This window comes from Oryzias latipes, chromosome 2, assembly GCF_053564925.1.
Source record: "Oryzias latipes strain Hd-rR chromosome 2, Olatipes_Hd-rR_3.1".
In the NCBI taxonomy this organism is placed as follows: domain Eukaryota; kingdom Metazoa; phylum Chordata; class Actinopteri; order Beloniformes; family Adrianichthyidae; genus Oryzias; species Oryzias latipes.
In genome coordinates, this window is record NC_136238.1 from 7,054,673 (window position 1) to 7,072,212 (window position 17,540).

The 17,540-nt window shown below is 41.2% G+C and overlaps 1 protein-coding gene and 1 long non-coding RNA gene across 3 annotated transcripts in view; one reads left to right on the forward strand and one right to left on the reverse strand.

The window, feature by feature from the left end:
* nrp2a (neuropilin 2a) overlaps window positions 1-10,897 on the forward strand; it is a 61,445-nt gene extending 50,548 nt beyond the window's left edge. The window contains exons 14-18 of one of the 2 annotated variants that reach the window (XM_004066721.5): window positions 199-464; window positions 1,468-1,564; window positions 2,677-2,709; window positions 7,377-7,439; window positions 8,955-10,897. In XM_004066721.5, the coding sequence (XP_004066769.1) occupies window positions 199-464; window positions 1,468-1,564; window positions 2,677-2,709; window positions 7,377-7,439; window positions 8,955-9,259 (764 nt within the window). In that variant the 3' untranslated portion in view covers window positions 9,260-10,897. Of the gene's footprint in view, window positions 1-198; window positions 465-1,467; window positions 1,565-2,676; window positions 2,710-4,931; window positions 7,152-7,376; window positions 7,440-8,954 lie in introns of those variants that run through there. The other variant, XM_020709113.3, reaches the window with a different exon arrangement.
* A 3,972-nt stretch (window positions 10,898-14,869) lies between these two features.
* On the reverse strand, window positions 14,870-15,667 carry LOC110016772 (uncharacterized). The gene is made up of 3 exons (XR_002292123.2): window positions 15,535-15,667; window positions 15,255-15,313; window positions 14,870-14,976 (listed from the first exon to the last, which is right to left on the reverse strand). It is a non-coding gene; the product is annotated as an uncharacterized LOC110016772 (long non-coding RNA).
* Between the last annotated feature and the right edge of the window lie 1,873 nt (window positions 15,668-17,540).

Sequence of the window (17,540 nt, forward strand, 5' to 3'; positions counted from 1 at the left end):
GCTGTGATGCAAATAAAATGTCGTTTGAAAATGAGTTTATTTGTAACCTATGAAATACGCTGGGTGGGAAATAATAATACAATACAATAATTGTTTCTGGCAACCCTAGATAGTGGTAGCTGTTCCACTTTAGAGTTCTGTTGCACCAAAATAAAATAGCTTTTCAGGCATTCATGCGGTCCTGGTTCTGTGTTGCAGCTCCCAACAGCTACATCTACATAGATGCCAGCTTGAAGACAGAGCAGCAGAGAGCCAAACTCATTAGCCCCACAGTAGCCGCCGACACAGGACCCCTGTGCCTCATCTTCTCCTACCAGCTATGGGGGGAGGCGCAGGGCCACCTGAGGGTACTGCTGAGGGACCCCCACAACGAGGAATCCATCCTGTGGACTCTGAAGGACGATCAAGGCCCTGTGTGGAAGGAGGGTCGCACCATCCTTCCCCGCTCTCCTAAAGACTTTCAGGTAGGTCTTTCAGTAAGCAAATGCAGATCTTTACTGAAATGTGGACCAAACAAGCCGACGGTTGTACACTCAAGCCAAGGTTTTTGGGTCAATTTGAAGTCAGCTCTGGTACACTTGAAGCAGACTGAGGACTGGAATTGAACCAAAGAGAAAAAAAGTGTTTTCCTTTCAAGTAGGAAAAAGCATCCATGACTGCAACCTGAACATGGGCCAACCCCAAAACTGTTTGAAAAGTTCAAAATGTGATACGGTGAAGTGAGAAGGTCTATGGATTCTTTTTAGCAAAAATGTCAATTCCTAGAGTTTCTGTGGGGGAATCCCGAGGTTTTCCCAGACCATCCCTGTGAGGATGTGGGTGGAAACATTGCTGTATCACCTTGTGAAGTGAGAAGGTGCTGGTCGATATGTAATAGTCAGAGTACTAGTGGGACAAACCAGTTTTGCTCTTTGTCAGAGCTTGTTTCGGGCAGTTGGAAGCTGCTGAAACGTCATTTTCCAGGTGGTTTGCTTCACTCTCAAGAGTGCAGTGTGAAAGAAAACCAAGACAGATGAAGGTTCAAATCCTTTAGGAGATTCCCTAACAAACTGAAGCGGTTCTGGCGATACCAGTGCAGCAGTAAAGCTCGCTCGTCTCGGGCGCCACATTTGGACTTCAAAGGAGGAGTGTGCTGCGTTGTCTCTGCTGACGGCGCCTGTTTGGGGATTTGCCGCGCATTTGTCAAAGACTTCACAAGCAGTCGCCGCGCTCATGAAAAAGTAAGCTGAAGATGCTTCCGAGTGCAGATAGCAAGAGTTGAGTGCAACTTTAAAATCACAGGGATCGTATTAACTTTTCATCCCGCTTCTCCTCCTCCTCCTCTTCCCGCTGCTACTCGTCCCCGTTCTCGATTTGCCTCCACCACCCGTCCCGCTTCGCCGTGCCCTCATCCTGTCTCCGTTTCCTCAACTTTTCTCTCCTCCTCTTCCCTGCTCATCCTTTGTTTTGTTTCTGTTCTGCTGATAGGTTGTGATGGAGGGCTTCTTTGAGCGAGGCACCAGAGGACACATCTGGGTAGACAACATCCACATGAGCTCCAACTCTCCTCTCAAAGAATGTACACGTAAGTCGAACACAGTTTTGGGGGGGTTTTTTGGTGCCAAAATAGTCTTCTACCTGTAATCAAACATGGTGAAACACACTTAAGAATTCGACCCGCCAGCATCTTCTTATCGTCTGTCAGCGCAGCTATCAACTCATCGTTTTATCGTCTTCTCCGAAAAACCCATCGAACGCAGAGATGAAAGGAGGAGGGAGAGGGAGGGACAACATTTACCCCTTCCCAAAAAAAGAAAAGAAAACAAAAACTAGGCCATAAATGCCTCGTGGGCCCCGGAGATGCTAATCTATCTTTCATTAGATTTCTCCTTTTCCTCCTCCTCTCTTCTCCTTCGATCCCTCATGCTCCCACTTCTATGTCGTATTTGTAAACACGTCTTTTCCTGAGACGTCAAAGGGAATTACTAGACGGGCTGTTTCCCGAGCAAGCTCCTCGGTGCCGAGCTTTAATCTGGCCCATGAAGGGCCTTTTGAGAGGGTCTTAACCAGATCAGAGACCGAGCTGCAGGTCCAGAGCCAACAGCCTGCCATCGCCGCTGATGTTCAGAGCGCTTTGGACCCAGACCTCATTGTAATTGAAGGAGTGTGTGTGCTTAGTCTTGCTTTTTTTGTGTGCGTGTGTTTTCTATCCATCATTTTGTGAGTCCTGGGAGAGTCTGGGCAGCTTGGAAGCAGAAGATGACAGCCCACCCCCCTCCTCCTTACCGTTCCCTCTCCTTCTTATTGCCCCTCCCAAAGCATGCTGGGATATTTCTTATCTCGCAGCACAGTTGAGTTTTTCACTGAGCGTTTCCCGCCCAGAAAAGCTCCAGAGTCACTTTCCCATCCTTTTTTTTTTTTCCCCAGACCTTCTCTCGGTGTTTGCATTCCAGGCGGTCAGACTGAAGGTGTATTTTCATCCAGCCCCATTAATAAAGAACTTCCACTCAGAAAGCACACAAACTCTCACAGCACAGCCCAGTAAATGCCATAAACCACGAGTTATCTGAGCAAAGAGCATTTCTGCAGGAGTCATGTGACATTTGTCTGACATTTGTCTGACTTTTCCTTCATTGCTGAAGTTATCTAACAGTTCTCTCCTCTTCCTCCTGTCAATCTGCCTCCTTGTCCTCGCAGAGCCCATCATCGCCTTTTCTCCAGAAAACTCAGGTGAGTCTTCCTCTTTTTAGTCTTGCTTCCTACCCGATGCATTAGCCTGGAGTTTTTTTGCTTGGATGTCCAAACTGGAGTCTGTTGGAGCCGATCAGACTCACGAAAGTGCAGCATTAGCATGGAAGCATCACCAAACTAATATTGAACGCTTGAATTGGGGTAACTCTTTAGTGATCTTTAAAAAAAATTAGCCTTATTTGATTATAAAACGTGAACATTTATGAGTTAATATTCACTTTAAATAAATCAGCTTTCCTTCTGCTTAAAAAACAGGAAATATGATTTACTGTTTATGGTTTTTAACCTTCAAAAATCCCCAGTATGATCATGTTAAATTATATCTGAGAAAAATAAATCAGGAATAATTATTAAATATTGGTATCTTGGATATTAACATGAAAATGTATTTAATCTAAAACTAAAAAACACCAGAAATGTTTTTGTTTACAAAATATTAGTAGTTTAAATATTTTATCTTTTAAATAATCCATATTTTATAACTTTTCACTCATTAGACTTAAACCACCATAGTTTTTCATATAATTGGTTTACCAAGTTAATTAATTACCATAACGTGGTACAAGTTAGCTAAACTGCTACAAACGTAATAAAAATTAAAAACAATGAAAGAATTTGCCATAACAAAAACATTTTCCATAAAATAGAAAAAAGTGAGAAATGCTGCTGTATTACTTGAGGAGAAAAAATAGTGCCATGTAGTGGACACAAAATTAGCCTTGCTATTTCCCCACATTATTCTAAAAACCAAGTTCAAATAAAAAATGCTTCAGATCATGAAATATAAAATTACATTTGGAGTAATCTTTTTAATGGAATGTTATTTGTCGTTTAGACAAATACAACATTATCTATGCTTCTTTATCACACGCATACATATAAAAATGTCTATATTCTGTTAAGTTAATTTATGTAACACAGCTAAAACATCTTGACAAACAAAAGAACTAAGTGTGACCTCATGAGGGTTAAGCACTAACCGAGTTGCAAAAGCAGGTTGTTTTACAAATTTGTTGCAGTTCCTGAGTTTTTCCTTGTCGGTCTCAGTGGAAACTGAGGATTAGTGTCAAACTGCACGTGGCAAGGTAAATCAAGCTCACCTCATGAAGTCAGAGATTTTAAAAAGAGCTCCATAATCTGAGTTCTAGGCTGTCTGACACAGCCTAAAGGGATTTAAAATAACTCTTCGACTGGTGAAAAGTATTTCGAGCATCCTGCAGGGACTTCGTGAAATTGTTGTTTTGGCATCTCATAATACCTTCCAATAAGATAAGAGTGCAAATGTGATGGATGTGCATTTCTTACCTATGTGCCCTCACAAACACACACAGTGTGCACAGAGTCCCTAAGCCCTGACAGGCACAGACTCATATCACACACTGAGTTCCTCTCAGTGAAAAGCAATCAGATGGAGTGACTGAGCAGAGATCGGGAGGTGCTCTGCATCGACGCTCCTCGTTCTGCGCTCAGCTTGGAACATGTGTTTTCCATTATTTGAGCTCCTTTTTGGGTTTTTGGACAAAGAAGCTTATTGGAAGCTCATTGGTTGGCTCCGTCCAAGAATTTAAGGAGGTCCACGCCAGGGGCCGAAGGAAACTGTGTGGAGATGGTCTCTGAGGAGACAGAGCTTGGCTTTAAAGGAGGAGAGGACTGGCCAGAAATGAATGTTCAAACGAAGAGATCAGGACGAACTATTTACTTGCAACAGAGAATACAAATCACAAACCACTGTCATCTTAGAGTGAACTCTGGAACGCCGACTTCCTGATTCCTGCATGGCTTCGATACTTCATCAGAAGGCTGTTTGTGGCATCCCAGAACACAGGGGAAGCTCCTTAATTTACCGTGTGCAAGTGCTTGTTGAACTAATTGTCTTGGCTTGAATTTCACACCAAGTAATTTTAGCAGAGCTTCAAAAAAAAAAAAAAAAAAGACTCCATTGCATTTATTGGACCAACTATTGGGCTCGTTTCAGACCAAATCTCTTGATGATCTTGGTGTGAAAGCTTGTCCTCAAACTGTAGCCCAGGAGGTGGATGCTTTTTGTTTTTTACATTCTGACCTGGAAGATTTATTTTACTGTTTGCAACTGGCATGCTTGTGCATGCTCAAATGAGGCGCACGCTTGATGAAGACCAGTAGGGATTGAAGTGCCAATCCTCTCTTTCCCTTTGGCCAATTTCTCTGTATCTTTCCCCCAGGGGGAGGTGTTCCTGTGCCTCCCTTGCACATCCACTGGTATTACATAATGGCTGCTGGTGGCGCCCTCCTTCTCCTGGCAGCAGCCATCTTGGTCAGAGCTCTATGTTGCTGTCGACAACACCTTGCCACCAAGAAGAGCCAGCTGTCAGTGGCCTATCACAGCTCCTCGCAGTGCTTCCAGTATTCTAACTGGTCTACCAGTATGGCCACCCCCGGGGTGGAGCCAGTACTGACAGTGAGATTGGACAGCCGGGACCGACACCGCACCCTCTGCTAAAGGGAGGCGTTTAGCGGTTGCATCTTCTTGGCAGACATGGATGCCAACACCAGCAGCATGAGTCCTACAAGATGGACAACTCCACTTTGCAAACCTTTCTTTGGTTTTCCGGCTGCGTTGGTTGTAACGTCACCTGCCCTCTCTCCGAGACTCCACTGGATGTAGCCACGGCTGCCATCTTTGGTCCATCAAGGAGTTTGCTCTTTTCCGGCTGACGTACGAGCTTGAATAGGACCATTGAGCTATTCTCTACGGTCCTTCTAAAGCCACCCCAGCATGGACGTACATAAAGACATGTGTGGCCTGGAGAAAAACAGGGTGGGGGCAGTTGGTTCTGTTGCAAGAGCCAGCAGAAGCTGCCAAACCACAAGGCTGAAACAAGCCCCCAGAGACATGCGGAGCTTTGAAGCGCCACAAGAGAAAACTGTTAGGCAGAGGGAGGTCTTTCGGCGCACAGCGAAAATGAACTGGAAAGAGTCCGAAACGGTGGCTCACTGTGTCTCTCGTATGAGTTGTGCCACAGACCTTTTCAACAACGCATGTGCACATTTCCAAACCGCTGGAATGCAAGATTGTACAGCCCTGCACCCGCGTGGAGATAAGCCGTTGAACAGCCTCTTCTGATGATCAGTCATGGATCCAGCCGCCTTCACTGCTTAGTGTTTCATCTCAATTCTTTGGCGTAATAAAGCGCGCCGTTCCACCCCCGTTTATGCTTCATACCACCCCCTCCAGTTGTTCCCCTTGTCTTTGAGCTGCCCAGATAAAAGCCTCTCAGCGATATGTCGTGTTTTTTAGTGTTAAAATGTGCTTGTTGTTTTTAGGCTTGTAAATAGAAACAGCTGTCTGCCATCCCGACTTTCAATTGATTTATTTCTCCTACAAATCCCACAATGCCGCTGGACCAGCTGCAAGCCATGGGTTGCTTTTTTTTTATTCTCTAACTATCTGCTCTCAATCAAAAGATCCCATAAAACCAGAGCAGACCTGCAGCCTTTAGTGCCAGAGCAGACAAAGCCAGTGCTCCTTCAACTAATATTTATCACATCTGGGAGGTAAAAGCCTGTTTTATTGTGAAATGTCTCAAAAAGTGTGACTGAGGTTGACAAGTTGGCACCAATTCCTCCCTCATCAGTCACTGCAGAGGATGTGAGAGCTGACACAAGCTCAGCAGGTTTAAATGAAATTGAGGTCTTCACTCCGAGACTTAACCTGGAACTGCTTTCTGGGTCTGTCACAGCTGCAAAAATCCATCACCCGCTACCCCACAGCTCAGCAGAATGCGCCTCAATTGGTTTACACAATTACAGAGCTGCACTTTTCTCTCCAGAGTGAAAAAAAAATAAATGTATATATTTTTGGCACACTCCTACTTTGTGCTTTTAAATCAACTTGGGGACGAAGGGGGAGGGAAAGGGACACCATACCTGATCCATCCCGACACCCATTATGCACCAAGCTTCTAATAGTTGTAATTAGTTAATGGATAGATAACATTTATTAAGGCTGTGGTAAGCACTTTTCTACCCCCCCTCCACATGTACCGCACCTCCATCGCTCAAGCCGCTGCCAACTCCCGTTGCTGTGGAAACAGCATCGATAATGCCATTGGCCATCAAAGGCCCCCAGATCTAGACGAGTGCCTTGCCAAGCAGCTACTCCCACTCCACATTGCTTGCCAAGACCAGCAAACACAAACAAATACACAAAGTGAAGCGAAAAACTAGTGTACAGTTGAAGTGCTGCTCAGAATGGACAGTAGCCACTGGTTTTCTTCTATCGGCAAATCATTCTTAATTTTTATGGTGCTGATTGTACTTATCTTGTGATGTTTTGTGTTTGTATTAACTCAGAATGAGCAGTCTTATACCATCAATGTCTAATGAGTGTTTGAAAGGAATGTTTCTCTAATAATAAAGCAGTATTTTTATATTAAACAAGACCCTGAAATATCTGTGTCTCTTCCAGCATAATAAAGGAAAGGAAAATTAAGTAAGAACTTAAGAAAAAGTTGGTAAATTCTGCAGTTATCTGCCTCATTGTTGTATTTTAGTACATTTGTTGTGTTTCAAGAAGACTACAAATCAATCAAATGTCATCTGCAGACTGTAGGAAGGTTTCGACACCTGTTTGAGTATTAAATCGTCTTGTTCTTTTTTTCTGTCAGTTAAAAGACCCAATGAATATGGAGATGGACGACTCTTCAGCAGCAGAGACCCACAAGGAGGAGGTAATGGACAAAATGCTGAGTATGACCTACTATGGAATATGGTTTGGGCAATGCACAATTCTTGGCAAGATGTTATGATTCCCCTGAAAAGCCCCCACCCCGAAATGCAAAAGAAAATTATTTTTTTCTAAAGCTACGTTTACACCGCCTTGGGCAACGCAAGTGGCCACTTTGAATGAAAAGTCTATGCAAACATGAATAAATGCACGTCTCGGGCTTCTTCGTTCAAGTCTTGCATTCACCAGTTCCTACACAAGTTCATCCGACAGTTTCTTTGGCTTTACTTACAAAACCCATGTCGATTGAACGTCTGTTAAAAGTTAAACCAGGTTGAATTATCACCAATCGGGGCTTAAGACTTGGTAGTGCCAACCATTAGAAAATTCATCATGGAGTAGAACTTAATAATTGTGGTTTGTTAATGGCCACTATTATATTTCCAGTCTTTTATATATTGTAATAGAGCTGTACAAGAAAAAGCCTGGAGCAAGATCTGCAATATTTTTTCTGCTTTGACATTTCACACCAAGCATTTTCCAACTGTAGAAGGCAGATATGCACTAGTATCGGGTCGCAACAGGCCAGTGTGAACACTTTATGCTAAACAAGGGTTCAAGAACACCCTATAAGCACATTCCTGAACATGTGTCACATGCCAGGTGTGAATATAGCATAACACACACACAAGTGAATGTCACTTTAACATTTATGGACAAAATGGCTACTGCCAAGATACTATGGTAAGTCATTCCAGGTCATGTTCAGACTTGACGAAAAAGATTATATAGTGCGGGACTATCTAGTAACCTGAATTCTAACGCACTTCAGAAGCAAGCTCACTACTAATATTTAACAGCAATATGATGTCAAACATTTGCCCAAGTAAAAACATAATAAATATGAACATTCCATAAGGATTATTTATGAATCCATTGTGTTCTGATGATGAAAATTTGGATAATTGATAAAAAAATGCATTTAAGTACATTTTCTTTCAAATAACCAACTGTTCAAACACAATGCATTGTGGTCTATATTCGCTAATTTAGTAAGCATCAATTCACACCATTTTTGGCAGACTTATGGGAAATTTTTAGGGATCTGGATTTTGGAAATGTAGATTCAGAGAACCCTAAAAAATGGTGAACTCCATTTAAAGCTTTCTTTTTTCTTTTTATTGCCATGTGGATTACCTACAAAAAAGTACCCACCACCATCTACTGTTTTGATACATAAAATGTATTGAAAGCCATTTTTTGCCTTTGAAACCCTGTACTTACAGTATGGAAAATGGGTAAAAACCTGAGGACAAAATGACCAATTGAGCAAGACTGCTTTAGATTTAAGGACTTGCTGGTCACCTGTCAACCACAAAAACTCTCCAATAAGTGTATTTTAAATATAAAAAGTTAGTCATACCCAAAAATATGCACAGATCTTAAACTAATAAAGAATGTGGAGCCAGACTGTAAGTGTTTATTTTTCTGTTGACGTCTGTTGCGTTCCTTATCACAGGTTTGCAGTTTTCCGATTGGAACACCGCGTCTCCGTCGTCCGAGCCTCCAGTGACCAGCGTCTCAGAGAAGGACAACTCGTGGTTGTACACCCTTGACCCCATCTTGGTCACCATCATTGTCATGAGCTCCCTGGGCGTGTTGGTTGGAGCAGTGTGTGCCGGACTCCTCCTGTACTGCACATGCTCGTACAGCGGTCTATCATCCCGCTCCTCCACAACCCTGGAGAACTACAACTTTGAACTTTACGACGGCCTCAAGCACAAAGTCAAACTCAACCAACAGCGCTGCTGCACTGAGGCGTGAGAGCGGACAGCTCGCCGGCGAAAGCCTCTCACTCTTCTCATTTCCACCACTTCACTTTAGTGTAATCTGACTTCGAGATCACGTGGAGATCTCCAAACCTGGCACCATCCAGTATTTGCGATAAACAAGCCTTATCGCCTTGAACTGCTGACCTGCAGGGATGTTCAGCCTCAAAAAGGAAATATCGACACATATCAGCAACAGTTTCCTGCTCCAACAAGAGAGTTGTTCATAAAAGTGTCATAGAGTTGTCTAGTTTTGGAAGTGGGTGCTGTAAAAGTTCACAGATGAGAGCCGGACACGTTGTGTTGGAAAGGTGGTAGGTTAGGACCGTATTTTTTGATCACATGTGAACACAGTGGCCTAGAGCTTAGCTTCTTTGTGGGATCCCTCTGCTGTTTTGTTGTAGACTGCTCCCTGTCCACCTCATTCCTCTTCTTAGTTACTGGGCGTTTGTGGTGTTTGTAGTCACCGACTTCCCTCCAGTTTCTGCTCAATCAGTTTCTGTTTTGTTTTCCTCCTGGCCTATTGCCAGTATGTGATTGAAGAAAGTTGGAGAAGGACAACTTTGAAATTGTCCTTTTTATGTTAGTTCCTGTCACAAAGGTCATGTTTACACTGCGCTAAATGCTAAGAGTTTCGGGAGCTTTAGGGAGGTGCAACCTATGGATTGCTGGTCAGGGGAGAACTACTGAAGAAAGAGAAATAGAGCGAGACTGTGACAGAGAACTAAAACCCCCTGTTTCTTTCGCAAATCTCACACGCTTTTTTTCTTTTTGTAAGAAACCGGTTTGTGTCAATCGACTGACTGCTGACACACAACAAGCCTTAAAAGCAAACTGTTTGTGGAAAAACTAAAAGAGGAAGTTGATGCGACACTGATATATTTTACTTGTGGACCTCAAAAGCCATGGTTTCAAGGACCTAACCCCTTCGCTCCCTTCTCCCAGCCCCAGCACATTACCACCTCTACTTATTTGGCTCATTGCGGCCTGTTTTGGGAATCATTGTCTTGGTTTTTTGTTTTGTTTGTTTTTACTTTAAGTCTCGCACAACAAGGCAAGCTCCTTTTTTTATTGTATGTTTATGGTTCCTTTTTTTTAGGAACCACTCTGAGTAGGTTGATTGCTCTGAAAGGACTCATAAGCCATGAGAAGGAGAGACAAAATTTCCCAGAGTTTCCTCCCACGCTCACAAACACCCCAACCATTGTATATACAGATGTATATACAGTAGTCTCTTTCCTGGGAACACAAGAAACTTTAGACGTGCACACTGAACACTGGCTTAGAATGAAATCTCGTGGATTCTCAACAAAGACATGTCATTCCCCCACCCCTACTCCGCTTGCTGTCTTCTTACCTCTGAGGCCCACATCTATGGACCCCACTGACTCTCTTCAAAGTGCCTTGGAGCCTCGGGGATCCAGCTTGCCTTTGGAGCCAGTATCAGAGAAGTTTGGGACCGACAGCCACAGCGCCCCCTGCCCGGGACGACCAACGAACAGGATCCCATTTTTCGCACTGCTAGGACTGCCGTTGTTGTTGTTTTGAAAGGGGTCTTTGTACAGAAATGCTCTTTTTATGATTGTTATTATTAATTATTGTTATGATTATTTAATAAAGGATTTATACCATACTGAAGAGGGCACAAAAAAATGTTTATGGTTTAGAAATTGTCAAAAAAGTGTACCCTGTTTTCCAGAATATAAGTCGCACCACAGTATAAGTAGCTGCAGCAAAAAAATGCATAATAAAGAAGGAAAATCTTATTTGAGTGGCACCGGAGTATAAGTCGCACTTTTGGGAGAAAAGTATGATGCTTCTGAACAACTCCGCCAATGTAATCCTGCGCTCAAATTGAACGCGGTTCACTTGTCAAACGTGAGTTTTTAGGCGGGCGTCAAATTCACTGCTCAACGGATGTCCAAAAAATGAGTTCATAAACTTGACGCTCCAGATACGTGTTGGAGAAGCTACTGTTAAAAGTTTTTAGCCTCATTATGGTTTACTACCTACTGCAGGAGCTGCGTCTGAATGATGGCGCTATCAGCGGGACTTCTGTCAAATGACATACTGTCATATGTCAATAGTCTGAGGAATGAAAAAATAAAAACAACAATGCAAATAAGCGAAATATCGTAAAGTCTATGGGGAGAACGATCAGATTCTCATTCAAGTTTTGGATGAAGCTTCTTCTACATAACTGTCAGTAGCAAATAGTGACACGCCTACAGTGCTCTCTAGTGGTCGTTAGTGGGAAACATCTGCTAAAGGGCAACTGATTGTTAGTGGGCTAATAACAAAATATATGAGTCTATTTATGTTTTAAAAAATTCCTCTTGAGTATAAGTCGCACCCTTGGCCAAACTATGCAAATAAACCTGTACTTAAAAAAAACTGTAAATATTTTTCCACACTCATGCAAACTTCCTGTCTAATTACCCACCAGCTCTGTCTAACACTCCAGGACAAATCTTCTCTTTTAATTACAAAGAGAATACGCACCGGAAGCCCAGCACAGGCTTTGCGCGCGCTGCCTCTCATAACATACACATGCATAATGCTGTGTTGTTAGCCTGCTCCACTTGGCCTCTAATCTCCCCATGATGTCCCATTAGTCTAGACCTCTGGTGGCCCTCATTTAGGAGTTCCAACATCAAAGCTTTGAAGAGCCAGGCATCTCGCACACGCACTCATTTGGTGCACATGCAATTACTGTTTCTTTTTTATACAGCCTGCCAGGTCTCCCACACACGGTTCCATTTACCCGCGCAAACCCTGTTAGCAAACACAGCGCAGACTTTATGATCTGAAATCTGATTTCTCGGACTCCTCTGGGTCTTGAGGGATGAGGCGATAAAGTGGGCCAAACATGCGGGGAAAAGGTTGGGAATGCTACAGCTGGATGAGAAATTAAAGTATCACATTTATTGTTGCTTTTCCTAGCTGGAGTTTGTTTTTTGTCCTCACAAAACTAAACTGTCATCATGGCTTATTAGAGCTGTGTTGAATATCGCTATGAGCTGATGGGAATTGGAGTCTGCAGCCCAGGTAGAACATTATGAGCTGTAAAAATCAGAGCGTTAGCCGCCGCTGTTGCAGCTGCTACGCAGTGGTGATTGCAGGAGCTGTTAACACGCTTTGGTCCGCAGCATACCAGGCCAATTATCAACTCACACACAAAAAAAAAACACACAGACAATCCCTGGTCTGCTGGAGGAACACGATGCCATCTGCTCACAGGTTCGATTGATCCCGGCAGAACAGTCAAGACCACATGATACGAATGAACACGGACAGGAAATTACCAAAGGAGCCAGATTGTCATTCTTTCATAACACCTCTTGTTTTTGCGACCAAATGATTGCTAATTTTAAGTTTTAGGGCTTTTTCCAACGTGCAACTGCGCCCTGCAGGAGCTTGTTCCTTTAGCCGACACATCAGAGAGCCTCAGAAGCTGAAGCGACCTTCAAAGATGGAGCGCTCTGCTGCTCTGTAAGCTGATAGGCCAGATTGCCGAGAACACAGTCAAGCTCCAAAGAAAGTCTCTGAAACTCACCACTAATTAAACTGTGGATTATGTGGAGAAGGAAAATGGTCCAGGAGGAAACTTTGTTGGAGTTCCAGCTGCATCCTTTTCATTCATTTTCATCTCTGTGCCCCAAAGTGCAAGGAATCATGGGTAAATCAACCTTTACTCATTTTTTTTGCTTTGGATTCATGCAGGCAGGATATGAAAAGAGACACATTTCTACCTTTCTGAGAGAGTAAATTCACCAAAAACCCTTCTTCCCCGCAGCATCAGTGAAAACTCAATACCTCTTTCAACTGCGTCCAAGGCACTGCCGCAAACCAGCGCATGCACATAAGGAGACTGACAGCATGCATACATTTTTAGATCACACACCACCACATCTCAGTGCTCTTTCTGGCAAAGGAGCCCACATTTGCTTGATGTGCTTGCTGGAGACTCACAGTGCCTATTTGGGTCAGCAGGAGCTCTGCACAACAACAACAAAAAAAGCCCGTCGACCATCATTTTCTTTCTTTCTTTTTTTTTTTTTAAACAATCAGAGACTCAATTTAGAGTTCCCAACCAGGTCAGCAGCCTTGTTATTTCAAAGCAGACAAAATGAAGTTGATAAAAAAAAAGGGAGACTGAGCGTGATTTGAGACTGTTTTTGACCTCAACTGTGTTGCTGGGGTGTATGCCGAAGCTAATGCCTTTTGCAGGCTTTGATTTCCCAGGAGGCATCGTAGCACGAACGCCCTTCCTCTGCATTACGCTCTTGAAAAACTCGAGCATCTTCTCATAACCGAACTTTTGTTGTGGATGCACGACGTTAGCGCTGGCCCCAAGTGGCCGGCCACCTGTTCGCTCCACTCCAGGCTCATGTGTGTTCGCAATCACAGTTGCCCTACATAGGCCAGAAACCTTGTTATCAGACATGGTGGGAGGCCCCTCAAAGTCGGCACTAACCATCTGTCTAGTGTGGCAGAGTTTGAGATGATTGATGCAAGACATTCTGCAAACACTCTGCTTTTCTGAAAAAATCAGAACTGTTGAATAAGTCACATTTTATATTGGAAAAAGTGGTTATTAAGAAACCATGTTAAATTTATGTTAATTTAAAAAAAAATAGTTCTATAATTTCAAGGTTCCATCATTCAGTTTCAATGGAGTTAAAAAAAACTGTTTTGCTTGATTAATTAAAAAAATTAAAGGGTTGCCTTGTTGAAACCCCAGAGCACCCAACCCAGCACGGACATCCATAAAAGTGAAGGGATGAAAAAAGATTTTTTTGAATAAAGAAAAACTGGTAATCCGTGGTATAAATGCTTTAAAGCTGAACCAATTTGCTTAAAACGCTGAAAAGAATTTGTCAAATGTTATATTAGCTTAGGAATTTGAAGCTTGCTCAAGCAAAACATTTTAAGTAATGCTATATATGCATGCTAGAAATGCTAAAACAAATAATAATTCTAGTGTGAAGTATAACTGCCAAAGTATCTTAAATAAGTTGAATAAGGCCTAAATTAGCTTAACAAGCTTGCATAATGCTAATATAAAAAGTTAAATGCACAATTTGCATTAAAAACTGCAGAAGTGCCTAAGTTAGCAAAACCAGCTAGCACAATAATAATTCAAGGATCAGATGTTAAAGTATCTTTAGAAAGAAAAAAAATACCAAACCTGTTAGCATTAGCTTAAAAAATTGGTGATAGTACAAAAAAGTAGTTAGGAAGTAGTAATACATTTTTATTTATACTTTATCAAATACTTGTTAAATAACTCTTGTCTTACAACAAATACCAACAAAAGTCTGAAGAAATGACACACAGTCACTTTTTTTCTGTTTGTGGTTGATCACTTTAGGGTTTTTTAAATTCATGTTGACTTACTAATCAGAGTTTCCTGGTTGAACTTTGTAGACGCAAACACTTTAATGTCCTTTTTTGCTAAAAGTAACTAATCTCAAGTATTGTTTTTTTCCAGTCTGAATTGTTGTTGTCGTCAGCTACTTTTTCAAAGTAAATTCTCTCTTTTTTTTAGAATACGTTGAACATTTGTGGGTGTTTTTAGGAAGTTAAACCTAATACACGGGCATGTACCTCATTGTGGTGTAGTCGGGCTTTTTTTTGACTGCTGCGTTGTGTATCAGTTGTAATGGTGAGTCTCATATTGGGATTTGCCATCCAAGATGAGGGAATTTACTGTGCAAAAACGCAAATATATCAATGCAAACAGGTGACTTTAACGCACGTTCCCCTCAGCAAGCCTCATAGAGACTCCCATATGTACTACAACTGTACATTTATTCAATACTAGTTACATGTTTTATATCTTGAGCATATCTTCACTCACAAAACAGCAACTTTGTATTTTCTATACCAGACCATAAAAAATAGTGAAGCTAAAAGAAGATAAAACTAATATAGTATTAAAAAAAATGATAATAAAATATTACTGATCAAAATAAATGTCCACATACCTTTGTGAAAACATGAATATACCAATTCAGCCACCTCAGATTCCTGCTTCCACAAACACCTAAAGGAGGGACAAAAGCGCCTTTCAGTCATGGCTAAGGCTAATGCTAGCATGTTTCCGTTTACTGTATATTTGAATTTAAACGCGTATTTCACACAATAATCAAAACCATGAACTGCGTGGAGGGAGTTTTAACTTATTCAAATCACATTTCTAGGCTTATTTTGCAATTGAAGTCGAGTTTTAACTCCTAACTGGTGAAGGAAACGCCCGCCGCTTACCTTTCCTCAGCGGCCCTACCGGTCCCGGAGACTGAGGAATGCCGCGAACCAACAGAAAGTAGCAGTGCGACCGTCAAAATAAAAGTCTCCACCCAAAACTTTCTCATAAAAACACAATTTACAAACAAAATAAATAAACATAATATAAATGAATAATCTTTACACCATGTACAAACTAAAAAGGTAAAAAGGAAAAAGGTAAAATTATAACAGAATATAAAGTACACTTGTTTGCGAAGTAAGGGATCATGCTTGAATAACAAATCTGTGATGTCTTACACTTTAATTCTTCCCCAGTTGTGTTTTTTTTACAGGTTCCATGTAGAATTGTTTGTTGCTAAATTAAGTCCTTTTTTTCCCCAGCAGACTCCAGGCAAGGTAACCCTTTAATACAGGAGCTTCAAGCTACAGTGTTGACGTTATTTAAATTTCTGTAACTTTTCAACCGTTTACACAAGTAGAAATAAATCTAATTCTAATATTTCTTATGGATGAGAAACTCTGTCGTTCTTTACAGCCAAAAAAAACACAATCTGAGAATCATAATGAATCCTGTGAAGTTGTAGTACTTCATCAGCAAAGAAGACATACTTATGAATATCACCAGGTAACTGCTTAGAAGGCTGTACTGGCCATTGTGCCCTGCTTAGACTTTAAGGTAAAGATGATTTGACCTCAATGTTTCATGATGTCCTCCAGAAGGAAAAGGTCTAATGACAGTAAGGTTTATTTTGGGTTTAATTAGGGTTTATTTGGAGGGGTAAGAAATATTGCAAAGTCATTTTAAAAAACACAGATAATTCGCATTTTCACTGTGTTTAATAAATATGTTGAAAAACTTATATTAATTCTAAATCTTATACCTTAAATGTTATAATTAAAATTTAGCAAAAATTGTTCCAACTGTGAGAACTAAAAACCAGAACTGGTCTACTTCAGACTTAACTTCATTCTTATTAAACTATCCTACAACGAGATGTAATTCATCCCATAAATGTTGACGATTCAGTGATATTTTGTGCAATTTTGCTCAAAAATCCTTTGTTTTTCTCAAACTGTAAGCTTCTCACTTTGCATGCAAATGAATGATGGCCGAAGCCAAAGCTGATTGTACTGTGAAAAATTCAAGAAACTTTTAGAAACGTCTCTCTGAATGTCACGTCCAACAATTATGTCTGTGTTTTTTAACCTCACTGACTTGGGCTGTTTACACACAAAAAAGTCCATATAAGGAAAAAAGGAAAATCTGAGAAGTCTTGCTCTAAATATTTTGACACTTTTGATTACATGAGACTTTGAGTTCAGCCTTTTAAATTTTTGAGTGAGGATAGCTGTCATTTTCAATGAAAGGGGCTTGTTAAAAGTCAGAAGCTTCTTTGTTTTTGCAGATGATCCCCCCAAAAAGTCCTCACACGCTTCTTCTTAAAAACATTTCTCGGATTAACCAAATTAAAGAGTCACAGATAGTCGGAAGTGCACAAAAAAAACCAACAAAAAACAAAAATTGTTGTCTGTAATGACTTAAAGAAATATTGAAAACCTCAAACAAAAAACTTTTTTCAAATCTTTCTTTAAAAAAACGTTTGTTATAAGTTTTTTTTCCTTTTGTTTTGATTAAAACCATCAAACAATTTTAAGTTTTAGTCACAATTACCTAAGCTAACACACATGTACTTATTTTATAATTTCATTTATAAGAGAAAAAGTACCTATCTTGCTTGTCCGTATGTGAAAAACGATTTGCCTCCCTAACTAAAATGAAAAATGGTGTCACCGTTGGGTTTTCATTGAGCCCAATCTCAGGAATTGATTGACAGATGATTTCCCTTGGGATTTTCCAGCAGATAACCAAGATTATGGTTTGATCAATTAAAACAAATTGAAGCAGCCCCATACCATCACACTACCACCGGTGAAGGAGCCAAAATATACTTTTTATTGCACATTATGTCATTTACTTTGTAGCTTTGTAGGTTTCATCCCCTTTAATCTGGGTGAAAGGTTTG